Source organism: Chrysemys picta, chromosome 15 (assembly GCF_011386835.1).
Source record: "Chrysemys picta bellii isolate R12L10 chromosome 15, ASM1138683v2, whole genome shotgun sequence".
Classification (NCBI taxonomy): Eukaryota; Metazoa; Chordata; order Testudines; family Emydidae; genus Chrysemys; species Chrysemys picta.
The window spans coordinates 33,619,922-33,639,485 of NC_088805.1; the positions used below are offsets into that span (position 1 = coordinate 33,619,922).

Consider the following 19,564-nt stretch of genomic DNA (forward strand, 5'->3'; position numbering starts at 1 on the left):
ACCCGCCCTTGTCCCAGGTCTCCCAACACCTTCCTGGCAGACATGAGGGCTCTGTTGCAGCTAGAGGCGGGGCACTGATTCTAATCTGACCTACCACAGGAACATTCACTTCAGTTCCAACAACATCCACAGGCATTTCCTACAATGCCCCAACATGTCACACCTCCATGGGCCCCAGCGATGTCAGATACATCCAAGCAGCGCAGAGAATGTAAGGGAAAGGCCCAGGTGGGATAAGGGCTGCTGGGCTCAGCTGCAGAAGAGTGGCCTGCAGGGATACGCAGCAGCTGGAGCAGCAGGAAGGTCACCTCCCATCAGGAAAGGGGGCTGCACTGATTTCCCCCCCACCAATTTAACTGAAATTCCCCCTACTATCCTGAAATCCTGCTCAGGTCAGTTTCCAGGAAATCCAGGCTAACTCGTGTAATTAATCTATCAGTCTGCAGCCCAGCTCCCCCCACACCATTCAATCCTCTCAGCTTGTCTTCTTCCTCGCACTGCTGCCGCCACGCCGAACAGACGACGCTTTTATCCTGGGAGACGGTGCAGCAGCAGCAGCAAGGGTAAGGCGTGCAAGGCTGGACCAATGGGGGCCCTCCAGCTGTCCCCCGCTCCCAGCCGCTCAGAGCATCCCCCACAACACTGTCATGGGGCAAGGTTGAGAGGCCTATTACTTTTCCAGCTCTCAGCCCCACCCCCACTTTAATCCGAAGGGGAGAAACAGGGAGCTCCCAGCTGAGGCAAGCTCAGCCCAGGTGGGCTGTGGGGCTGTTTGTCCTCAGTACAAACAGGCTTTGTGGACCTAAGTCATTCCCTGGCCTGCCATGTCACCCACTGGGGAGATTTCCCTCTCCTGACTCAGGGCAGACTGGCTTTATAAAGAGACTTGGGGTGCTTGGAGTGAAGTTTAGTGATTAACCCTCCCCCCCGCAAAGCACTCACTGACCTTTAAAAGCTTTGCCATTCCCTTGTCTGTCACAATGTGCTGCTACATGAAGGTTTGGGCAGACGGGCCGCTAATGAAGGGCACAGTGATAACTGCACAGGCCTGCAGGAGACTGTCAGAGCTAGCGAATGTCTTAGACACATACTCACATTCCTACATCTCGCTCCCTTTCACACGGACATGCCCTCTCCCCCATCCCCTGCAAATGTAAAGCCACTGGATAATTCATCCACTCACCTTCCTGCAAGTACATCACAGCCTGAGAGTAGTTCTGCAAGGCATGGTGTGTCCTCCCAAGGCTGCTGTAGGACACGGTTTTGGCCACCAAGTCATTCATTTGAGCTGCAATGCTGAGATGTTGCTCCTGATAAACCACTGCCCTCTCATAGGTGCCCAGCGACTCGTACGTTAATCCCAGATTCCCATAGGCCCTGCCCTGGCAGGTGGGATTGTTGGTCTCTTCGGCAATCTGCAGGTCCAGCTGGTGGTACTGCAGTGCCGTGTCGTACTCGCCCATTAGCTGATAGACTCCCCCCAGGCCACAGGCTGCGTCGCTCTCCAAAGACCGGTCCTTCATTTCTCGGGCGATGTTGAGCTGCCGTTCCAGGCAGGAGATGGCTTGCTCATAATTTCCTAATTGGCTGTGCAGACTCCCCAGCTCCCCATAGGCTTGGGCTTTGTTGAACGCCTCCCCGAGCTCATGGGCCACCACTAGCCTCTTTTCAAAGCACACGAGAGCCTGCTGCAAACTTCCCATTGCCCTGCGTGGAGAGAAAAGGAGCATTTATCTTGCCTAGGCAGATGTAACATGAAAACCATCTTTCACTGTCATGTCCTACAGAGAACCTCTGCTCTGGAGCCGGCTCAAATCTGTCATGGCCCCGCTGCCAGATGTAGGGGAATTTCAGAGCTGCCGTGAACCCTGGAGTCAATGGTAAGAGAGACCCTGAAGGCTACAATCAGGCCCAAAAAACTGTCCAGGCCTCCTCTGCATCCCCTGTAAACTCCTCACTCCAGGGGGCCCGGGGCAGGGAAAAGAAGTTTCATTATTCAGGGTAATAGCACAGCCTGAATAACCTTTCCCCCTTGCCATCCAGACTGCTCTGTCGTTCCACACTACCCGGTGTGTAGACACTGCCCCGCACAGTCATACACATACAGCCGTACAGCCCCCAACAGCCGTACACATACACCCCCACCTCCCCTTCGCCATCCAGATAGCCCTGTCATTCCACACCACCCAGTGTGTACACCCTGCCGTACACATACACCTCCCACAGCCATTCATCCCTCCATCCGTACACATATGCCCCACAGCCGTACATCCCCCCCACAACTGTACGCATATACTTCCACAGCCGTACACTGCCATCTGTACACATACACCTCCACAGCAATACATCCTACACACATTTCTACACATACACTGCCAGTTTCCCATGTACCCTCCACTGCCACCCCCCAAATCTGTACACATATACCCCCACAGTTCTCCACATACCCTTCACAGCCACTAGCCCCCACACATCCATGCACATACACCCCCACAGCCATACACCCCAGACAGATCTGTACAAATACACCCCTACAGCTTCCATGTACCCTCCACAGCCATACACCCCTGACACACATGTGTACAGAGACACATGCACAGCACCCTCATCTACCCTTCACAGCCATACACCAAATCCGTACACACACACACCCACAGTCATATACCCCAACACACATCTGTACACACATCCCCCACAGCTCTACACCCACACATCCATACATGTAACCCCAACCCACACAAATACATCTGTAAAGTTCCCCCTCCCCCCTGCACCCATACTCCTATCTCTCACAGACGTACATATACCCTGCCCCATACCCACCCGGACAGCTGCCCATTCACCTCTATTTACACACACACACACACACACACACACACACACACACACACACACACACACACACACACACACCTATCTCCCCCCAACACACACACAGCTTGCTAGTCAGTGACTGCACCATGTGAGAGAAATCCAGCATATTGTCTTGAATCTGTGTTCTCAGGTTGGTTCCCTGACACTAACCCCTGTTGGGAGCATGTGCACCCATATACTCGCTGTGACACTGCTCACCACTGAATCACGTGAATAGTGATGGTATAATCATCACTCAGGTATTTTCACTCATTCACTTTCAAGACATTTCTCATTACCAAAGGCCATGCAATACTCCAGCCTTTGGCATTTGTTACCTGTGCCCATTTCCCAGGCCCCGATAGGCCTTCGCCTGGTCTTGCATGCGATTTAAACTCTGAGCTACAGATAAGTACTGTTCATAATACTTTATGGCTTCTTCATAATCTCCTAGAGCCTCGTAACAATCCCCCAGGTTTCCGTATGCCCGGCCTCTGTCCAGCACAGCTTCGTTTCCGCTCAGCTGCTGTAGCATGGCCAGCTGCTGCTCAAAGTACCCAATAGCTTCCTCCATGACATTCATGTTCATCTTGGTGATGCCCATGTTGCCATAGACTTGGGCCTCTATACTGGGGTCCTTCAGCTTCTGTCCAAGTTCCAGCTGTTCTTCGTAACACTTGAATGCCATGGTGTACTTCCCAAGGCACATGTACACTGCAGCAAGGTGGCCGTGAGCTCTGCATTCACCCGGCACATCCCCTAGTTCCTGGTAAACCTCCAGTTGCTGTGTATGGTACCCCAAGGCCTTGTCATATTTCTGTATCATCTTGTAGGCAGAACCCAAGGCTGCATAGGCGCTGGCCTCCAATCTCCGGTCTTTGACATGATGGGCTAAACTCAGCTGCTGCTCATAGGATTTTATTGCACCATTTACATCTTTTTTACATACAAAAATATCCCCCAGGTTCCCAAGAGCCCGGAATTTGGCTTGGGAATTGTTCAGAGACTGGGCCAGAGACAGCAGGTACTTCTGGCACTCCTCGGCTTTGCTGAAGTCCATTAAGGCCTTGAACGCCAGGCCCAGGTTGCAGTAGGCCTTGGCTTGGCTCAGCTTGTCATGTAGATCCTTTGCCAAGGCGAGATCCTGCTCGTAGTACTTCACAGCCTCCTCATAGTTTCCAAGGCAGTAATGGGCATAGCCAAGGTTGTGGCAAACTTTCCCCTCCCCCTCCATGTCCTGCAGCTCAGGGGACAGGCGCAGGTATTGCTCATAGTAAGGGGCTGCCTGCGCGTACTCTCCTCGCGAACAATGGAAGTTGCCCAGGTTGCTGAGGGCCCGGGCCTCGCTCTGTATGTCCCGCAGCTCCCGGGCGATGTTGAGGTGGTTTTGGTAGTGCTGCAGGGCCCGGTCATGGGCGCCTAAGGCCTGATAGGCCACTGCTAAGTTCCCGTGGGTGGATGCCTGCGAGGCCCGATCGTTCACTTCCATAGAAATCTGCAGCTCCTGCCGGTGGTATTTCACAGCGTGGTCATACATGCCCAGGGCATTGTACGCATTGCCCATGTTGCCGTAGGCCCTGCCCTGAGCACCATAGTCATTCAGCTCCTGGGCGATGGACAGGTGAGTCTTGTGGAGTTTCAGAGCAGAGTCATAGTCGCCTTTCATCTGGTGAATGATCCCTGAGAAACAACAGAAACAGAGATTGAAGAGCTAAAACCCCACAGCGCCGCCCCCAGCCACCCCCCACAGCCGCACACGACCTTTCCCACACACCACCCCCAGCCCCATAACACCACCCCTCCTGCACAGCGCTGCCTCCGCCCCCACACCGCCCCTACCCCACAGCCCTGCCCTCAGCTCCACACACTGACCCTCCCCCACAGCCTCACACCACAACCCTTTCCCACACACCACCCCCACAGCACTGCCGCTCCCCCACAGCGCCGCCCTCAGCTCCACACACTGATCCTCCTTGGCAGTGGCCCCACAGCCCCACACACCAACCGTTTCCCCCAACCCCACACACCAACCATTCCCCCCAGCTCCACAGCACTGCCCCTCTCCCACAGCGCTGCCCTCAGCTCCACACACTGACCCTTCCCCACAGCGCCACCCCCAGCAACCCTTCCCCACAGTGCCCCCCCACAGCCTCACACCACAACCCTTTCCCACACACCACCCCACAGCACTGCCGCTCCCCCACAGCGCCGCCCTCAACTCCACACAATGATCCTCCTCCGCAGCGCCCCCCCCAGACCCACACAACAACCCTTCCCCAGAGCGCCACCCCCAGCCGATACACCAACCATTCCCCCCAGCCCCACACACTAACCCTTCCCCACAGCACTGCCCCCAGCTCCAGACACTGCCCCTCCCCACCGCGCCGTCCCCAGCCCCAGACACTGCCCCTCCCCCACCGCGCTGCCCCCAGCCCCACAGCACCACCCCCAGCCCCACACACTGACCCTCCCCCACAGCACCAGGCCCAGCCCTGCAGCCCCACAGCAGGGAAAAACCCACATTTTTCAGGAGCATTTCATGGGGTTCTTTAGCTACAGATGCGCTTTCCCCTTCTAGTCCCAGTATTCAAGCATTTTAAGGGTGTTTCAGTGCTAGGGTCCTACCAGACCAGTGCACGGAGCCACACGGGAGAGGCACCTCACCCAGCCCTCACCCCATGGCACAGAGAAAGGCCTGATCAGCAGAGATGGAAGTCACTGGCAGCTGGGCGCTCAGCACCTCTAAAAGGGACCTGTCCAAAGGGATCTAGCAAGTCCATGGCAGAGCTGGGAGCAGCCCCCAGGACTCCCAGCCTAGTCGCAGAGACTTCAACCAGAATGAGACCATCCCACTGCCCACGAGCAGTGAGTGGCTGGGGACAATGCAGCAGTGTGGGACAGCAGGGTGCCAGGAGACAGAGGTACAGAGCCAGTAGTTGGGATCAGGACTGAGGGGGCAGGGGTAAGGGGCAGAGGCAGTGGGCCCAGGTTGGGGTGAGGAGGCCCAGAGGCAGCATGCCCTGGACCCAGGAAAAGGTTTGTCTGTGACTGCAAATCACGAGTCTGTTCACCAAACAGCACCACACAGGCTGCAATCTGGAGCCTGCAACAACTAGAACAGAAGGACAAAGGATTTTTGCCACCAAAAAGTGGAAAGGAGATGGCAGGACTCGAGTCCTGGGCACGTGCAAAGAATGGATGGCAAACCCTCCACTGAGGGCTCAGGGAGCTACAGGATCCTCTGAAAATGGACAGCCCATGAAGGTGCTGGGAAATCAATAACCCAGAGCCCTGGACGCCTCCATTCCCAACCCTTTAAACAAAACTAGAAGGCAAAAGCACAGCCACGAGGCCCTCACCGCTGGATGCCTCGTCAGCTAGAAGGCAGTCTCCGCTCTCTCCACGGGGCTCTTCCAAAGGGTGCCTGTGACTAGAGCAGGGGAGAGAACAGGCTTTCTGCTGGAGCTTAAGGGGTGGCTCAAGTACCCTGAATCTCTTAACACTGTCTTAGGTGAGTTCCAGGCTCAGAGTCATCGGATGCTGGGCCTGGTAAAGCAGCCTTCCCAGGAACTCTCTGAGCTGCCTGGGTGCTCAGTGCCCAGGGCTGGATTTATTGTGCTATGGAGAAGAAGCAGCAATAACTGAGGTGGCTCAATAAAGCAATCACAGTGATGGATGAAGCACCAGAGAAGCAGTGAGGCCATGCTCCAGGGAGGGGGCCTGGCCAGCAGGGACAGCCTGGAAGCAGCAGAGAACCCCAAAAGCACAGAGAGCTTCCTCAGGCTGTCACACTAGCCATTATCCTAAGGAGCAGAAACCCACCTGCCAGTGGCAGCTCTGGCTCTTCATGAGATGGTTCCAGGGCACTAAACCCAGAGAGGCTGCCTGGAATTAGCTCTGATTTAAAACACTAATCCCTGTGAACTGCCAGTTCAGTTGAGCATTTAGGACTGAGACAGCGGGGGTCTCGGTGGGGAAAGGAACCACATTTCCTGCACCTGCCTACATCTGTACCCCAGCAGCTTGCCCCTGAGTTCCTAACACGCTCACTCAAGGGGATGTTGCTACGTTTTCAGATGTGGATTGGGAGGTTCAGACAGCCATAGGAGTTAACCCTAGCAAGTCCTGTACAGTCCATTCCCCCAACCCAGGGGCCAGTGCTGGTTTGTTCCTACAACAGACAATCAGCTTTCCAACCAATGCTCCAAACATATTGAGAATTACACAGAAACGATTTAACAATAAATCTGAACAGAAGAACTTTGACGTGCCAATGAAGTGTGCCCTACATAGCACTGCCACCCCCAGGAGCAGGTGTGGCAATGTGACTGACAATCACACCTGAAAGGCATTGGAAGGCCATTGGCTCAATCTCCATGGGTCTGTCCTATGCCTGCAGGATAAGAAAGACGCCTCAGGTTTGAGTCTCCTTCCAATGACTGGTGCACTCTGCATTAATGGGACTAATGAGACTCTGCACTTTCTTCTAAGGAGTTCTGGGCCCTTTGCAGACATTCACGAACAGGCCTGTGGCAGGAGATGGCAGGGCACTGCACAGCACAATATCGGGGCCAGGAGGACAAATGCAAATAGGTGGCAACTGTCAGCACCTCACCCCAAAGAGAAGTAAGCTGCTCACTCCAGAACACATGACAACAGGCATCCTGAGGGTGGAAGGAGAGAGGATGCAGTTGGAGGATGAGAGAGGGATGGGCTTCCACAAGTCCAGTAGACACTGGGAGCTACGATTAGGCAGCGCGTTTGATCCAGCTCTTGTTTTGTACTTACAAACACAAATGCAAAGACAGATGGCTTTACAAGCAGGGCTGGAATGCGATAGCTGAAATTTGTTTTCCTGAGGCAATTTGGAGCTTAACAGATTCAGTTTGTAAATTCATATTGGATTGAAAACCACAAGTCCCAATATGTACTCTGGCCAGATTAACCGTATTTCTATCAAAGCAAGTTGTTCTATAAATTCTAGTCATTTTCCTACCAACATGAGGCTTCAGGATAAGGCAATTGACAAGACGTGGGCAGAGTGAAATAGGATTTAAATAACAAGGCCTGGGCTGTGAACAAATTTAAAGTTTATGAAATCGAGGGACTGATGGGACTAGCCTGAGTGGCCAAGTGCCATGCAAGCTCCCCCCACAACTGTGCCAATGCCCTCCAATCCTGATCTATCATACCCCTTACTGTTCCATTCCTGGGACCCACAACTGTACCGCTGCACCTCAGCTCTTCCCTCTAGCACCGCCTGTTACTCCTGTCCAGGGGCTCCTGCCCTTTAATCCTAACCTGCAGTTTCCTGCTATGTCAGTCTTGGGACAGCAGATCTGGATAAACATCACATTAAACTAGGATGGGTCTCACCTGTTTCACATGTGCCCTACGTGGGATCTGAAGCCAAGGCTCCAGAGCTCTCCCTCGTTACACCCCCAAGCCCCAGAGTCTCCATTCTCACAGCCAAAGCCCTGAGATGGGAAGACACCTCGAGATCCATGATAACTTGAGACTTTATAAAACAGATTTGGATCTGAGGCTCATATACTTTTAAAGACACTATCTTGCCCTCCTCCATCTGGGAGCTGGGAAGCTTTTACAAAGACCAGCTAACACCTGCATAACCCCACTGAGAGGCAAGCAATGGGGACGTAAGTATCACTGAACCTACTACTGAAATGTAGCTACCTCTGGGGTGTAAGAAGGCAACTACTTAACTGCACACAGCAAGTTATCACAGGAAGGAAAGAAGAATCATGTATCCAGCAGAAAGGGGAAGTTAGCTACTGGAGACAGTGTAACTACCAAGGTGGAATTTGACCAGGACCTCACATTAATTAAGAGTTAATATTATGAAAGAACAATCCTTGTAAAGATACCACATTGTCCTTAGGAGCTATAAAGAGAGAAATGAACTAGGACATCTGCACGGGAAGAATAAGGGGTGGCCAGGTTGGGAATAAGTAGAGCCTCTGCTGGCTGTAAAGATGGGCACACACTTCTCTGTTCAGTTTGTTAATCACTTTTTTTCCTTTCAGCCAGCTTTTCCATGTGCCTTGGCTCAGCAGAGCTTCCATGACATCAGTGTGAGAGCGAAGCCCATCCCAAAGTGACGTAATGCAGCAGGCCCCACGTATGGAAAAGCTAAAAACACATAGCTCACTGAAAACCACAACTAAGAAAGATTTGGTTTCCAAAATAAAGGGACTGGTAAACATTTCCTAACCTGTTCCTGCTGCATGGACAGATTCCTCTGAGATGCAAGACATGTAACCACTCTCCATCATAGGCAGTATAGTCACAGTGAACCCCACCCATCTCCTCCAAGGGAGCAACCATCAGATGGGGAGATCCTTCATATAATAGCTGCACGGAGGGCAATGGGAGCTTTGTGTGCAAAGGGTTTGGGTGGGCAGAGGCTGTTCTAATGCACTGGAGAGACATTATTTGAGATGTTTTCAGTGGGGGTTATGAGTTAGTGTAACTATATTTTGAAATAAAAACCAGAACGTCTGTCCTGGGTCAGGTGAAGAAGGTGGTTGGGTGTTGGCCTCATGAGAGAGAGAGGAAAAGATGCTCATTCCTCCAATGGCCTTGATCAAGAAATGATGACATCCTGAAGACGTGTCTGGACATGACTCGCATGGAGGGGGCTCACTTTAGGGCAGATTCTCAACATGTGACAGGCCTGGTGGGGGAGCTCCTTGGGGGGAGCCTGTGGACATTGCAGTCGTTCAGCCACCCACCAACTCCTGGAGGGGCCCCGAGTGCAGGGATTTTCAAAACCCAGGACAAAACTCAGAGTCACTGGAAGAGGCCATGAAAACACTCCCAGCTTCCTGGGGGACACCGTCATGAGTTACAAGTGGCTCTGAATGCTGCAGACTCAAGGGGAAACAAGCTCATTCTATGGAGAGGAAACATTCCTTTGGACACCTTCTCCAGGTCAATGCTAGTTCACACTTATCCATCCAGGCAAGATCCCTTCTGTGCCTGGATTTACACATAACATCATGGCCATCAAAACAGGAGAAGGAAGAAACAGAACCAATCACCAGGGAATTGCAGCCGTCTCATATCTGCCCCAAAGCTGCAAAAAGCAACAAGCTCTCCTTTCTGTGGGATCAAGGTCAGATGCAGGCTCCTTTGGCAGCTCTGAGCTGCCCTGGCTGTTCTGGGAGAGTAACAGCCAGTGACGTTCACACCCAACGACGACTCAGTGTAGAATTTCCTAGGGACACTCACTAGAGAGTTCAGGAGATAGACGTGACTCTTCTGGCAGTTTTCTCCCCACACACCCCTACCTGTATATTCACCCCACATGTCCAAGACACTCCAAAGCCGCAAGACAATCGAATATACCTACCCACACAAACATTACAAAACCCTGAATATTCACCCACCGACAGCCTAGACCCACAGCCAACACCTCCCTCCCCCGAGCGACAGCACATGCTCTCAGATTGCTTCCCATGCACAATGCACCAGCAACTTACCTGCTTGATGTATCGCATGACACCCAAGGCCATTCATTCTCAGGCACTATACCAACAGCATGAAGTTACCAAAGGCAAACCCTGCTCAGAAAGAGCAGGCACCAATCATTGCCCAGACTGAAGTGGCTTCTGCAGGGTATTAATGATTTCATCAGTGAGACTTATTGGATGTAAAAGCACATTCGTAAATCGCTTCTTCACACAGCACAAATGCCTCATTAATCCTAAGGGCATCAGGCTTGGAAATAATACCAGCACCAACATTTCTGGGAGCAGAACAAGAGCCACCAGAAAGGGGATCGGTGCTACAGCTCATCACTGTCTCTCCGAGGTTTTCAAAGGCCAGCAGTTTAGCAGCACCAGAGGGCTCGGACTGGAGATGTTTTCCAGGAAGGTAAAAGGAAGAGTAGACAGGCAGAGGGAGGAGGGGTGTGGAATGTGATCGCACTCAGAGGAACTGGGAATTACATAAGAATTCCAGCTTCATTTACATCACATAGATCAAAATGTTCACAAGAAACTGGACTCCATGACCCAGCACCACAGATCTTTGGAAAGAAGGTAGGGGCCTCAGATGTGCACACCCTATCAAACGTGTGCATGCACCTATGAAGAGGGACACACTTCAGCAATGGAGATCTTGCAGCCTCAGCCGGGTTCAGTAACAGATCTCGTTTCGGTTCTGAACCGAAGGCCAAACGGTGCCATTTTATGCTCATTTGCTGTGTTGCCATTGGTGGTTTTGTCCCCTCCTCACACCCCTTTCCTACCACTGCAGCTCTTCAGCTGCCCAATCTCATTCCCCATACCCAACGTACTTGTCTGCCTCCTCCCTTTACCCCCCCGTCCCCTCATAAACAAACTTCTGCTCTCCCACACTCCATCCTCAAGTGTGCCCTAAAATTAAGTTCTTCTAACAAATGGATACAGCCATGGCCCTAGCCTGCTGCCAACTGGATCACTCCGCATGGATGTCGTGTCCTGCTCCCCCTGCCCAGGGCTGCTTGATGTAGTTTTAGTTTGTGAGCAATCTGGAGCAGGGACTCTCTCACTACCTCTGTCTGTACAGTGCCCAGCACAAGGAAGCCCACTCCTGACTGGCGTCTTTGGGTGCTACCACAACAATGGAACTACTCCGTAAACACCTTGGTGACAGAGGCCCATTGGTGGTTCACTACTGTGTCAGCAACTCACTACACCTAACACACTGTTTTCATAATCTGTATGTAAAAGGTGTCATGTAAGGAATCATATACAAATACTGGTCCTGAGAATCATTGTTTGGTGTAACAAAGGGTTCTTAAGTGATAAAATTATGTTCTTAAAATGTCATTAGCAAGCAATGAGTAAGCGCAGTCTGCCTTAGACAGAGGAATGTATATTTGCTTTTCTGACCAGCCTGGTCACCAGGCAGAGACAATGAAGGCACATTTACATACAAGGTACCAAAGCTATCAAGCTAATAAACAAGGGAGAAGACAGCATGGTGTCCACACCCCAGTAGGAGAAAAACTTTATCTGGACATACACTTCAAAGAATACATTTCAAAGATTCACTGGGCTATAAAGGCAGGGGGTCTGAACCTCAAATGATAAGCAACTGAATCAACTGATTGTATACAATACTACCATGTTATAGAAGTGTATCGAGTAAGGTCTTTTATGAAAATCGGTGACACCCTGGTGATAGGAATCATTATGAATTGTCTATTAACACTATATGAGGCATTATGGATACTCACTGATAGTATGCTTTAGAGTCTGTGACCAAACACAGGGAGAAACAGGATTTCTCCCAGACAGAAGGGATGGCAGCTATCTATCTGTCTCCAACGTAAAATGAACATTATGGAATCAAAACAATGGAAGCCCCATTCACATATGAATCAGCAGGGGGATGGGAAGCCCACAGGAAGGGAAGAACAGCAGGAAATCTTTGGGCCAGAACTCTTGCAGTCACAGAACATTTGATCCTTCAACCAAAGGGGTTGAAGTCTCTGGGAACTAAGCTTATATGAGAAACCTGCTTAGGCAAAGACAGTAACTTGCTGAAATTAAGTTTTAGTCTTAGAAGTGTAGTTTTACTTTTGTTTGCTTGTAACCCTTTATATCTTTATTCCTTATACTTGGTATCACTTAATTCTATGTCTTTTTGTTAAATGAACTTGTTTTATTTTTACTATAAACCAAATCAGTGCTATGACGGAAATACAAGGGTTTGTCAAACCTCAGGTTAAATTAATAAGCTGCAGTGTATTGTCTCTTGAAAGGAACAAGGAACTTAATAAAAAAAAGGAACAAGGAACTGTCAGCATTCCAGGAGAGGGCTGGGCACTGAGGGAGACATCTCTGGGGAACACAGGAACTGTGTGTTACATCTAAGGTGAGGTTTGGACTGGCAGAGCCCTGAAGATTTTGCTGGCAAGGCAGACAAGCTGATGTGTCAGGGAGTTGTCACACAGTTTGGCAGTGGCAAAACTCTGATTTGCTGAAGCTGAGAGCAGAAACACAAACACAGTAACTCACAAATCTGGGAACCCCAGCAGACTGTCACAGGGCAGATGTTTTGCAGGACATTCGGGACTGGGAGAGTGTTAGGGTCACTGTACAAAAAGTAACTGGGCAGTGGATGAGTGACCTGCATACTTGTAAGTTGACTCTTGGTGTCAGGTTTGTGAGCCACAGAGGCATAGTATTTATGGTACCCAGAGTTGCAGGGCAGGTGATGACAATGCCTTAAGTGGTCTGGGTTGACCCCAAAGCGTCACAGCCTAACAACAAAGCAGAAGCATAACTTTGAGCTTTAGCACACAAATACCAGAGCGGAGAGAAGAGCTCCATGAAAGGTCCAAGCTTCAAGAAATGCTTCATGCCCAGGAGAGCTCCAAGAGAGCGTTCCAGGTACCACAGGCTACAAACTAAGTGTGTGGGAGGTCAACGCTGCTGTAGAAAAATTATGGCAAATCTAAAGGCATGGCAGTTCAGAAAGCCATTCCAAGCTGCTCTCTCGCAGCTTACCCTGCCCTTGAGTCAAGCCAGCTACTGGTCCCATCACACACTGAGGAAAATGATGTTTTACTGACACATTTCAGATGGAGAGATCAGGTTCAAAATGATGGGGGTTTGTCACTGCTAAGAAATGGGTGTGGGCTTGTAGTGAGCTGTGCAGGAATGAAAGGTGTGCGGCAGCAGTATGACCAAGAGGCCCTTGTCGCCTAACTTCTGGGCTCCTGGAATAAAGCCATCATCAGGAAGAAACTTACTCAAATATGCAGATGGCAGGAGATGCCCATCAGGCCTTTGAAGAGCAGCCAGAACTGGACAGCTGCAACTCTTCTCTCCCCTCTGCAATGTTCCTATTTCATGTACCACTGTGTGGACCGTATAAACTGCTCAGCTTCCCAGCCTTCAGCACCCGCTCTGCTGATGCAGGAAGCTGAAATTCCCCTCTGTGAATGGAGTGAGACATCACAGAGAGTTTATCTGTACACGAAAGGCTGACAAATATAAATAACATGAGATAGGAGAGAGCTGGTTGTTCTGCGAATTCCTCCTGAGTCTGACATGTTTGAAGTTACGTGAATGAGATAAAAGGCATCAAGGAATTTAAAAATAATTAATTCACTGTCCCCTCTCAGCCCCCCCCCCCCACTCCTTTCCTGATCTGATGCATCCATGAGCGCCCCTCAATAACAGCCTTGGAAAAAGAGAGAGAGAGAGAGAGAGAGAGAGCGCGCGCGTGCGTGCGTGTGTGCAGGGAATGCTGGGCCATTTCAGGCCTCGTGGGATGTGCCGTCATCGCTTCCTTTAATTTCCATCTCCCCAAAACCAGATCAGCTCCTGTTTCCTGACTAAAACATCCCAGCTTCAGAACCAACGTCTGAGAAATTGCACGGGACTCCAGCAGGTCAGGTCTGTGGCCTAATGTCTCATCCACCCTTGTAGCACTGAGATGAAAAACTGAAGAGTTAGACCAGACTTGCAAAGCTGGGTAACTAAGGACAGGCTCCTATTCCAGAGTGGCCAGACCATAAGAAGTGATGAGCACCAGCAGGACACTGATTTCAGCTTCAGGTGTTTGGAAAAATCACAAGTCCAACTAGAGGCACTGTAGAAGGTTGTGACCATGCCTCCCTGTCGGTGTCGGAGGGAGGCCATGCCCCCTTGCTACAGGCACCCATGTGTGAAAACTCTTGCCTCAGTTTACAGTTCTCAGACAGAGCAGCTCTTCTTTTACCGAAAGCTCACACTTTCTCAGTGAAGACTGCTTGGAGCAGCATCCAGGTTTCTGGACCATTGCAGTGGGGCATCTACTAGCATTGTGTCTCCTCTCACTGCTGCATGGTGACCACAAGGTTCTTATTCAGGCTGAGGTTCCTCTGGCTTCTGAAAAGCCCCTCAGGCTCGTGGTCTGAATCAAGATTCATGCATTACAATTCTCCTCCCTGCTGTCCGGTTCTCCTCATTTCTCTGGCCTCACCCTGCCTTCACTCCAAAGCAGCACCACGCAAAGATCTAGTTTGTTTGCAAGGCTGGGGGGGAAATCATTCACCTTCAAGAATAAGCTCTCATAAGTAAGGCTACATTTTAGTCATGGGTATTTTTAGTAAAAGACATGGACAGGTCATGGGCAGTAAACAAAAATTCACGGCCCGTGACCTGTCCATGACTTTTACTATATACCCCTAACTAAAATTTGGACAGGGGCCCCCGCGTGCTCTGGGAGGGGTGGTGGTCCGGGGGTGCTAGGGGAAGTGGCCCAGGACCCTGCTGGTGCTGAGGGGGGCAGGCAGCGGCGCATGGCCCAGGACCTCCACTGCTGCTGTGGGGGGAGGGTTGGCAGGGGCTCCCTACCCAGCTCTGCGTGTCCCTGCAGCTCCTAGGCGGCAGAAGGGCCCGGGGGCTCCGCACACGGCTCCCATCATAAGCCCCAGCTGTGCAGCTCCAATTGGCCGGGAATCACAACCAAAGGGAGCTGTGGGGGTGGGGCTGTGGGCGCAGGCAGCACGTGCAGCCCCCTGGCCCCTCCTCCACCTAGGAGCTGCGGGGCCATGCCAGTGGGAGCCAGGGAGCCCCCCACCCTGAGGTAAGTGCCCCCACACACTCCCCAACCCCCTGCCCCAGCCCTGAGTCCCCTCCCACACACCCAACCACTGCAGAAGTCACGGAGGTCACAGAAGGTCATGGAATCCATGACAGACTCGCAGCCTTACTCATAAACCCTTTAAGGAGCGCCTGGTGCGCAGTCAGCAGGCCACAGCCCTCTAGCACCCCAATCTGGAGCTCACGCACCCCCAGAGCTGCAGATTCCTTGGGAGGAATTAATTTATATTGGTCGCCATTAAGAGCCCATGATTAGCCAGTCACCGTCCCCCCCAGGCTCTGACTATTCGCAGACTAGGAGATAGCTGGGCTCTCTCAGACACTGTGATAGTGGCCACTGAACTGACCAAAGCTACAGGGCCTGCAAAATAATCTGCTCCTCATCCACCCAGTTCCAATGGGCTCATTTGTAACTCGAAGCTGCACACAGGCCGTGTCCCGTTTGAAGGTAAAATGTTAGCCTCCTGAATCCCCTCAACAGGCAGCAACAGGAGACATGTGGTGCTGTGTTTCAAGAAGGGAAGTAACTTCTTGATGGCAGAGTTGTTGAGGAGGAGCCAGTCCTGAGCACTCTGCCCTGCGCAGGAAGGGAAGCAGAGAAAGGTTCCTGGGACTGGATTCCTAGAGCAAGGCTCTTCTGTGGGCCAGCAGAACTTGGGAACACACTGGCGAGAGCACAGTCAGAGTGGGGACACCACTGCCCAACCTAAGAAGAAGCATCCGCGGGCTCTGAAGGGAGTTTTATCCAGAGCACCATGTCCTCAGAGAAGGGCTGCTGCCTGCAATAAGGGGCCTTGGGCAGCAGAGATTCACAGAACATCACCTGGAAAACAGGCTGCTCCCGAGGACACGGGAATCGGGCATACCCCTTCAGAGGCACAGGTGCAGCTCTTCTCCCCCTGACAGATGATGATTCCAAGGCAGAGCTTTGGGATTAAAGGCACCAGAGACACTAACAGGTTGCATTGACAGGGAACATCCTGCAACTTCTTGCTCTGCAGGTTGTAGAAAAGCCACACACTCAATGCAATTAGCAGGCCCCACAGCAAGATTAACTAAGATCAGGAAGGGGAAGTTATCACATACTAGAACAATTACATCTCTTTGCTTTCCTTAACAATCAAAATTAAGGCTTGTAGGCAGATGGGAGATGAAGCCTATGCAGCTTCAGATGTTCCAGTCGGTCTCTTTACTACCACCACAGGAAAAAACAAACAATGAGCAAAGGTTTACAAGTGGTTACCCAAGACAAAGCTGAGAAAATGGCATAACGGAGCAGAAAATTGGAGTCTCCAATCTCCTCCTCCGCAGCCCCTATCACTAAGCTAGCCTGGTGGGAGCCTGTCACCATCTGTGCCTGTCACACAAGCGGGAAGGATCCAGAAACACACTGTCACTTCAAAACACAAAGCTACCAACTCATTCACACAGCTATAATTGTGTACTTCAAAAGGAAAGAAACGCTTTCTTCCAGGCAGCTAGCCAGCCGGGCCCCATCCAGGAGTAGTATGCAAATGACATCAGGGAACAGAACCAAACAGAGTCTAGGGAGGAAGGGCAAGGAAAGCTAAAAAAGACTCATACAGCACTTGAGAGCTGTGAAATTGGAGCAAAATATACACAACCTAGAAACAATGTGGACTTCTCCTTCCTTTGCTTAACAATTACTGCTAAGGGCACAGACGGATGCTAGGGAAACAGCCATCTGAAGCACCAGCTGTAGTGTAAATGCAACCTGAGCTACAAGCAGATCTTGAAGGGCACAAGCTTGAATGGGAACCATCAATCCTAAAGCAGCCAAAGTGCTGAAGCGGCACAGTGGATCAAGATCCTTCTCCTCTCCCTTACCACAAAGCTAAGGGCAAGACAACCCTGCACAGGCAGCCTGCATTTCCAGAGAGCTCAGGAGACCTTACAAGTCAGCCTTCTTGGGCCTTGTCTAGTCTAGGACTGGAGGCATGATGTTTGCACAAATTAGGTAGGCTCCCGCATGGCTTTAACTGCATCATTTAGCGTGTTGTCGGCACTAGACTTTTTTAGTGCGTTAGTTAGCAAATATTAACATCACATTTTAAATCCTACTCTACACAAGACCTTAGATTGTGTTTGAACCCATCCCTGTCAGCCAGCACCCAGTCTGGTTAGCTGCATTTTATGGGTATCAATGGAATTTTGTGTGCTATGTTTGTTATCTATTTCACATCACAGGTCTCAGTAGACTTCCTACTGGGTGTTCTGCAAACCTACAAAAATAATCCTGACATCAGGATGGTCATAATGAGCGGTTTAACTTCAGACGTTGAACATATAATCAGGACATTTTCAGAAGCAAACTAGGGAAATGTGGTCTAGATGAAATTACTATAAGGTGGGTACACAACTGGTTGAAAGACTGTACTCAAAGAATAGTTATCTATGATTTGCAGTCAAACTGGAAGGACATATCTAGTGGGGTCCTTGAGGGGGCCTCTCCTGGGTCTGGTACTATTCAATATTTTCATTAATGACTTGAATAATGGGGTGGAGAGCATGCTTATAAAATCTGCAGAGGACACCAAGCTAGGAGGGTTGGAAACTCTCTGGAGGGCACGATTAGAATTCAAAACAACCTTGACAAATTCGAGAATCGGTCTGAAATCAACAAGATGAAATTCAATAAACACAAATGCAAAGTATTTCGCTTAGGAAGAAACATCAAATCCACTACTTCAAAAATGGGGAATTAGTGGCTAGGTGGTAGTACTGTTGAAAAGAATCTGCCGTTATGGTGGATCACAAACTGAATATGAGTCAGCAAGGTGATGAAGCTGTGAAAAAGGCTAATATCATTCTGGGATCTATTAACAGGAGTGTTGTATGTAAGACACAGGAGGTAATTGTCCTGCTCTACTCAAACACTGCCGAAGCCTCAACTGAAGTTCTGGATGCCACACTTTAGGAAAGATGTGGACAAATTGGAGATAGTCCAGAGGAGAGCAACAGAAGCGATAAAATGTTTAGAAAACCTGACCTGTGAGGAAAGGTTAAAAAACTGGACATTTAGGCTTGAGAAGAGAAGCCGGGGGGGGGGAGGGGGGAGGACGGGACTGGTAACAGTCTTCAAATATGTTAAGGGCTGGTATAAAGAGGACTGTGATCAATTGTTCTCCATAGCCACTGAAGGCAGGACAAGAAATCATGGGCAGGAAGGGAGATTTAGGTTAGGTATTAGGGAAAACTTTCTAACTAAAAAGATAGTTAAGCTCTGGAACAGGCTTCCAAGGGAGACTGTGGACTCCCCATCACTGTCGATTTTTAAGAACAGGTTGGACAAAAACCTGTCAGGGATGGTGTAAGATTACTTGGTCCTACCTCAGCATGGAGGGGATGGATCAGAATGACCTCTTGAGATCCCTTCCAGCCCAAAATTTCTACGATTCTGATCATTTTGATGCGTTTCCAGGCCTTTATTATTGAACTAAATGTATTTAATGTGTGTAAATGTATTTAATTCTATTTTTAGTTACTGTATATTACACATTTTCACTATAACTGAAGTCATTCTATTGGTGAGTGTTGATCTGTAATATCAGGAAGGTCAGAAGAGTGAGAAAAATAACAGCTTAAACCACTGGCTCTTACTGAGAAGTCAGACAGTGTCAAACAAAAGAAGCTGTTCTTTAGATATTTAGGTGCTAAAAAGGGGTCTGGGAAATCTCCTTAACCGGAGAGCCTTAACTGGAGAACTGTTTTCATGCTTGTAAATCTCAAAAATGGTTACATGGATTTTTAACTACTTTAAAAAAATCACCATGGGCTGATGATAAACCTGAGACATTTTACCTGAGTCTTTTTTTATTTTTCCAAAAAGTTGCAAGATGTTTGAAAACATTGGGGCCAATCATTAAAGTGTCTCTTCAAATAGAACCTCACTACCGCAACGCTGTCGTTACCATGCAACTTTGCCTTTATGATTAAAGACTGGGTTAGTGCATTTAGTTCTTTGGTGCAGTTACTTGTACTTACCTGGGGAAAACACTCTGCAACTCCTCAGCCTGAGACTGCACCCCGCATCGCTCTGAGAAATCGTACTTAAAACACATGCAGTACATGCACATGGGCAAAGT

At 50.1% G+C, this 19,564-nt stretch overlaps 1 protein-coding gene across 5 annotated transcripts in view; it reads right to left on the reverse strand.

Moving 5' to 3' along the window:
• Positions 1-19,564, reverse strand: part of TTC28 (tetratricopeptide repeat domain 28) — a 439,996-nt gene that overhangs the window by 72,215 nt on the left and 348,217 nt on the right. For all 5 annotated transcript variants that reach the window (XM_042852359.2, XM_042852360.2, XM_042852361.2 and 2 more), the window contains 2 exons: positions 3,192-4,533; positions 1,184-1,707 (listed from right to left, as the gene is read on the reverse strand). In XM_042852359.2, coding sequence (XP_042708293.2) covers positions 1,184-1,707; positions 3,192-4,533 — 1,866 coding nt within the window. The remainder of the gene's footprint in view (positions 1-1,183; positions 1,708-3,191; positions 4,534-19,564) is intronic.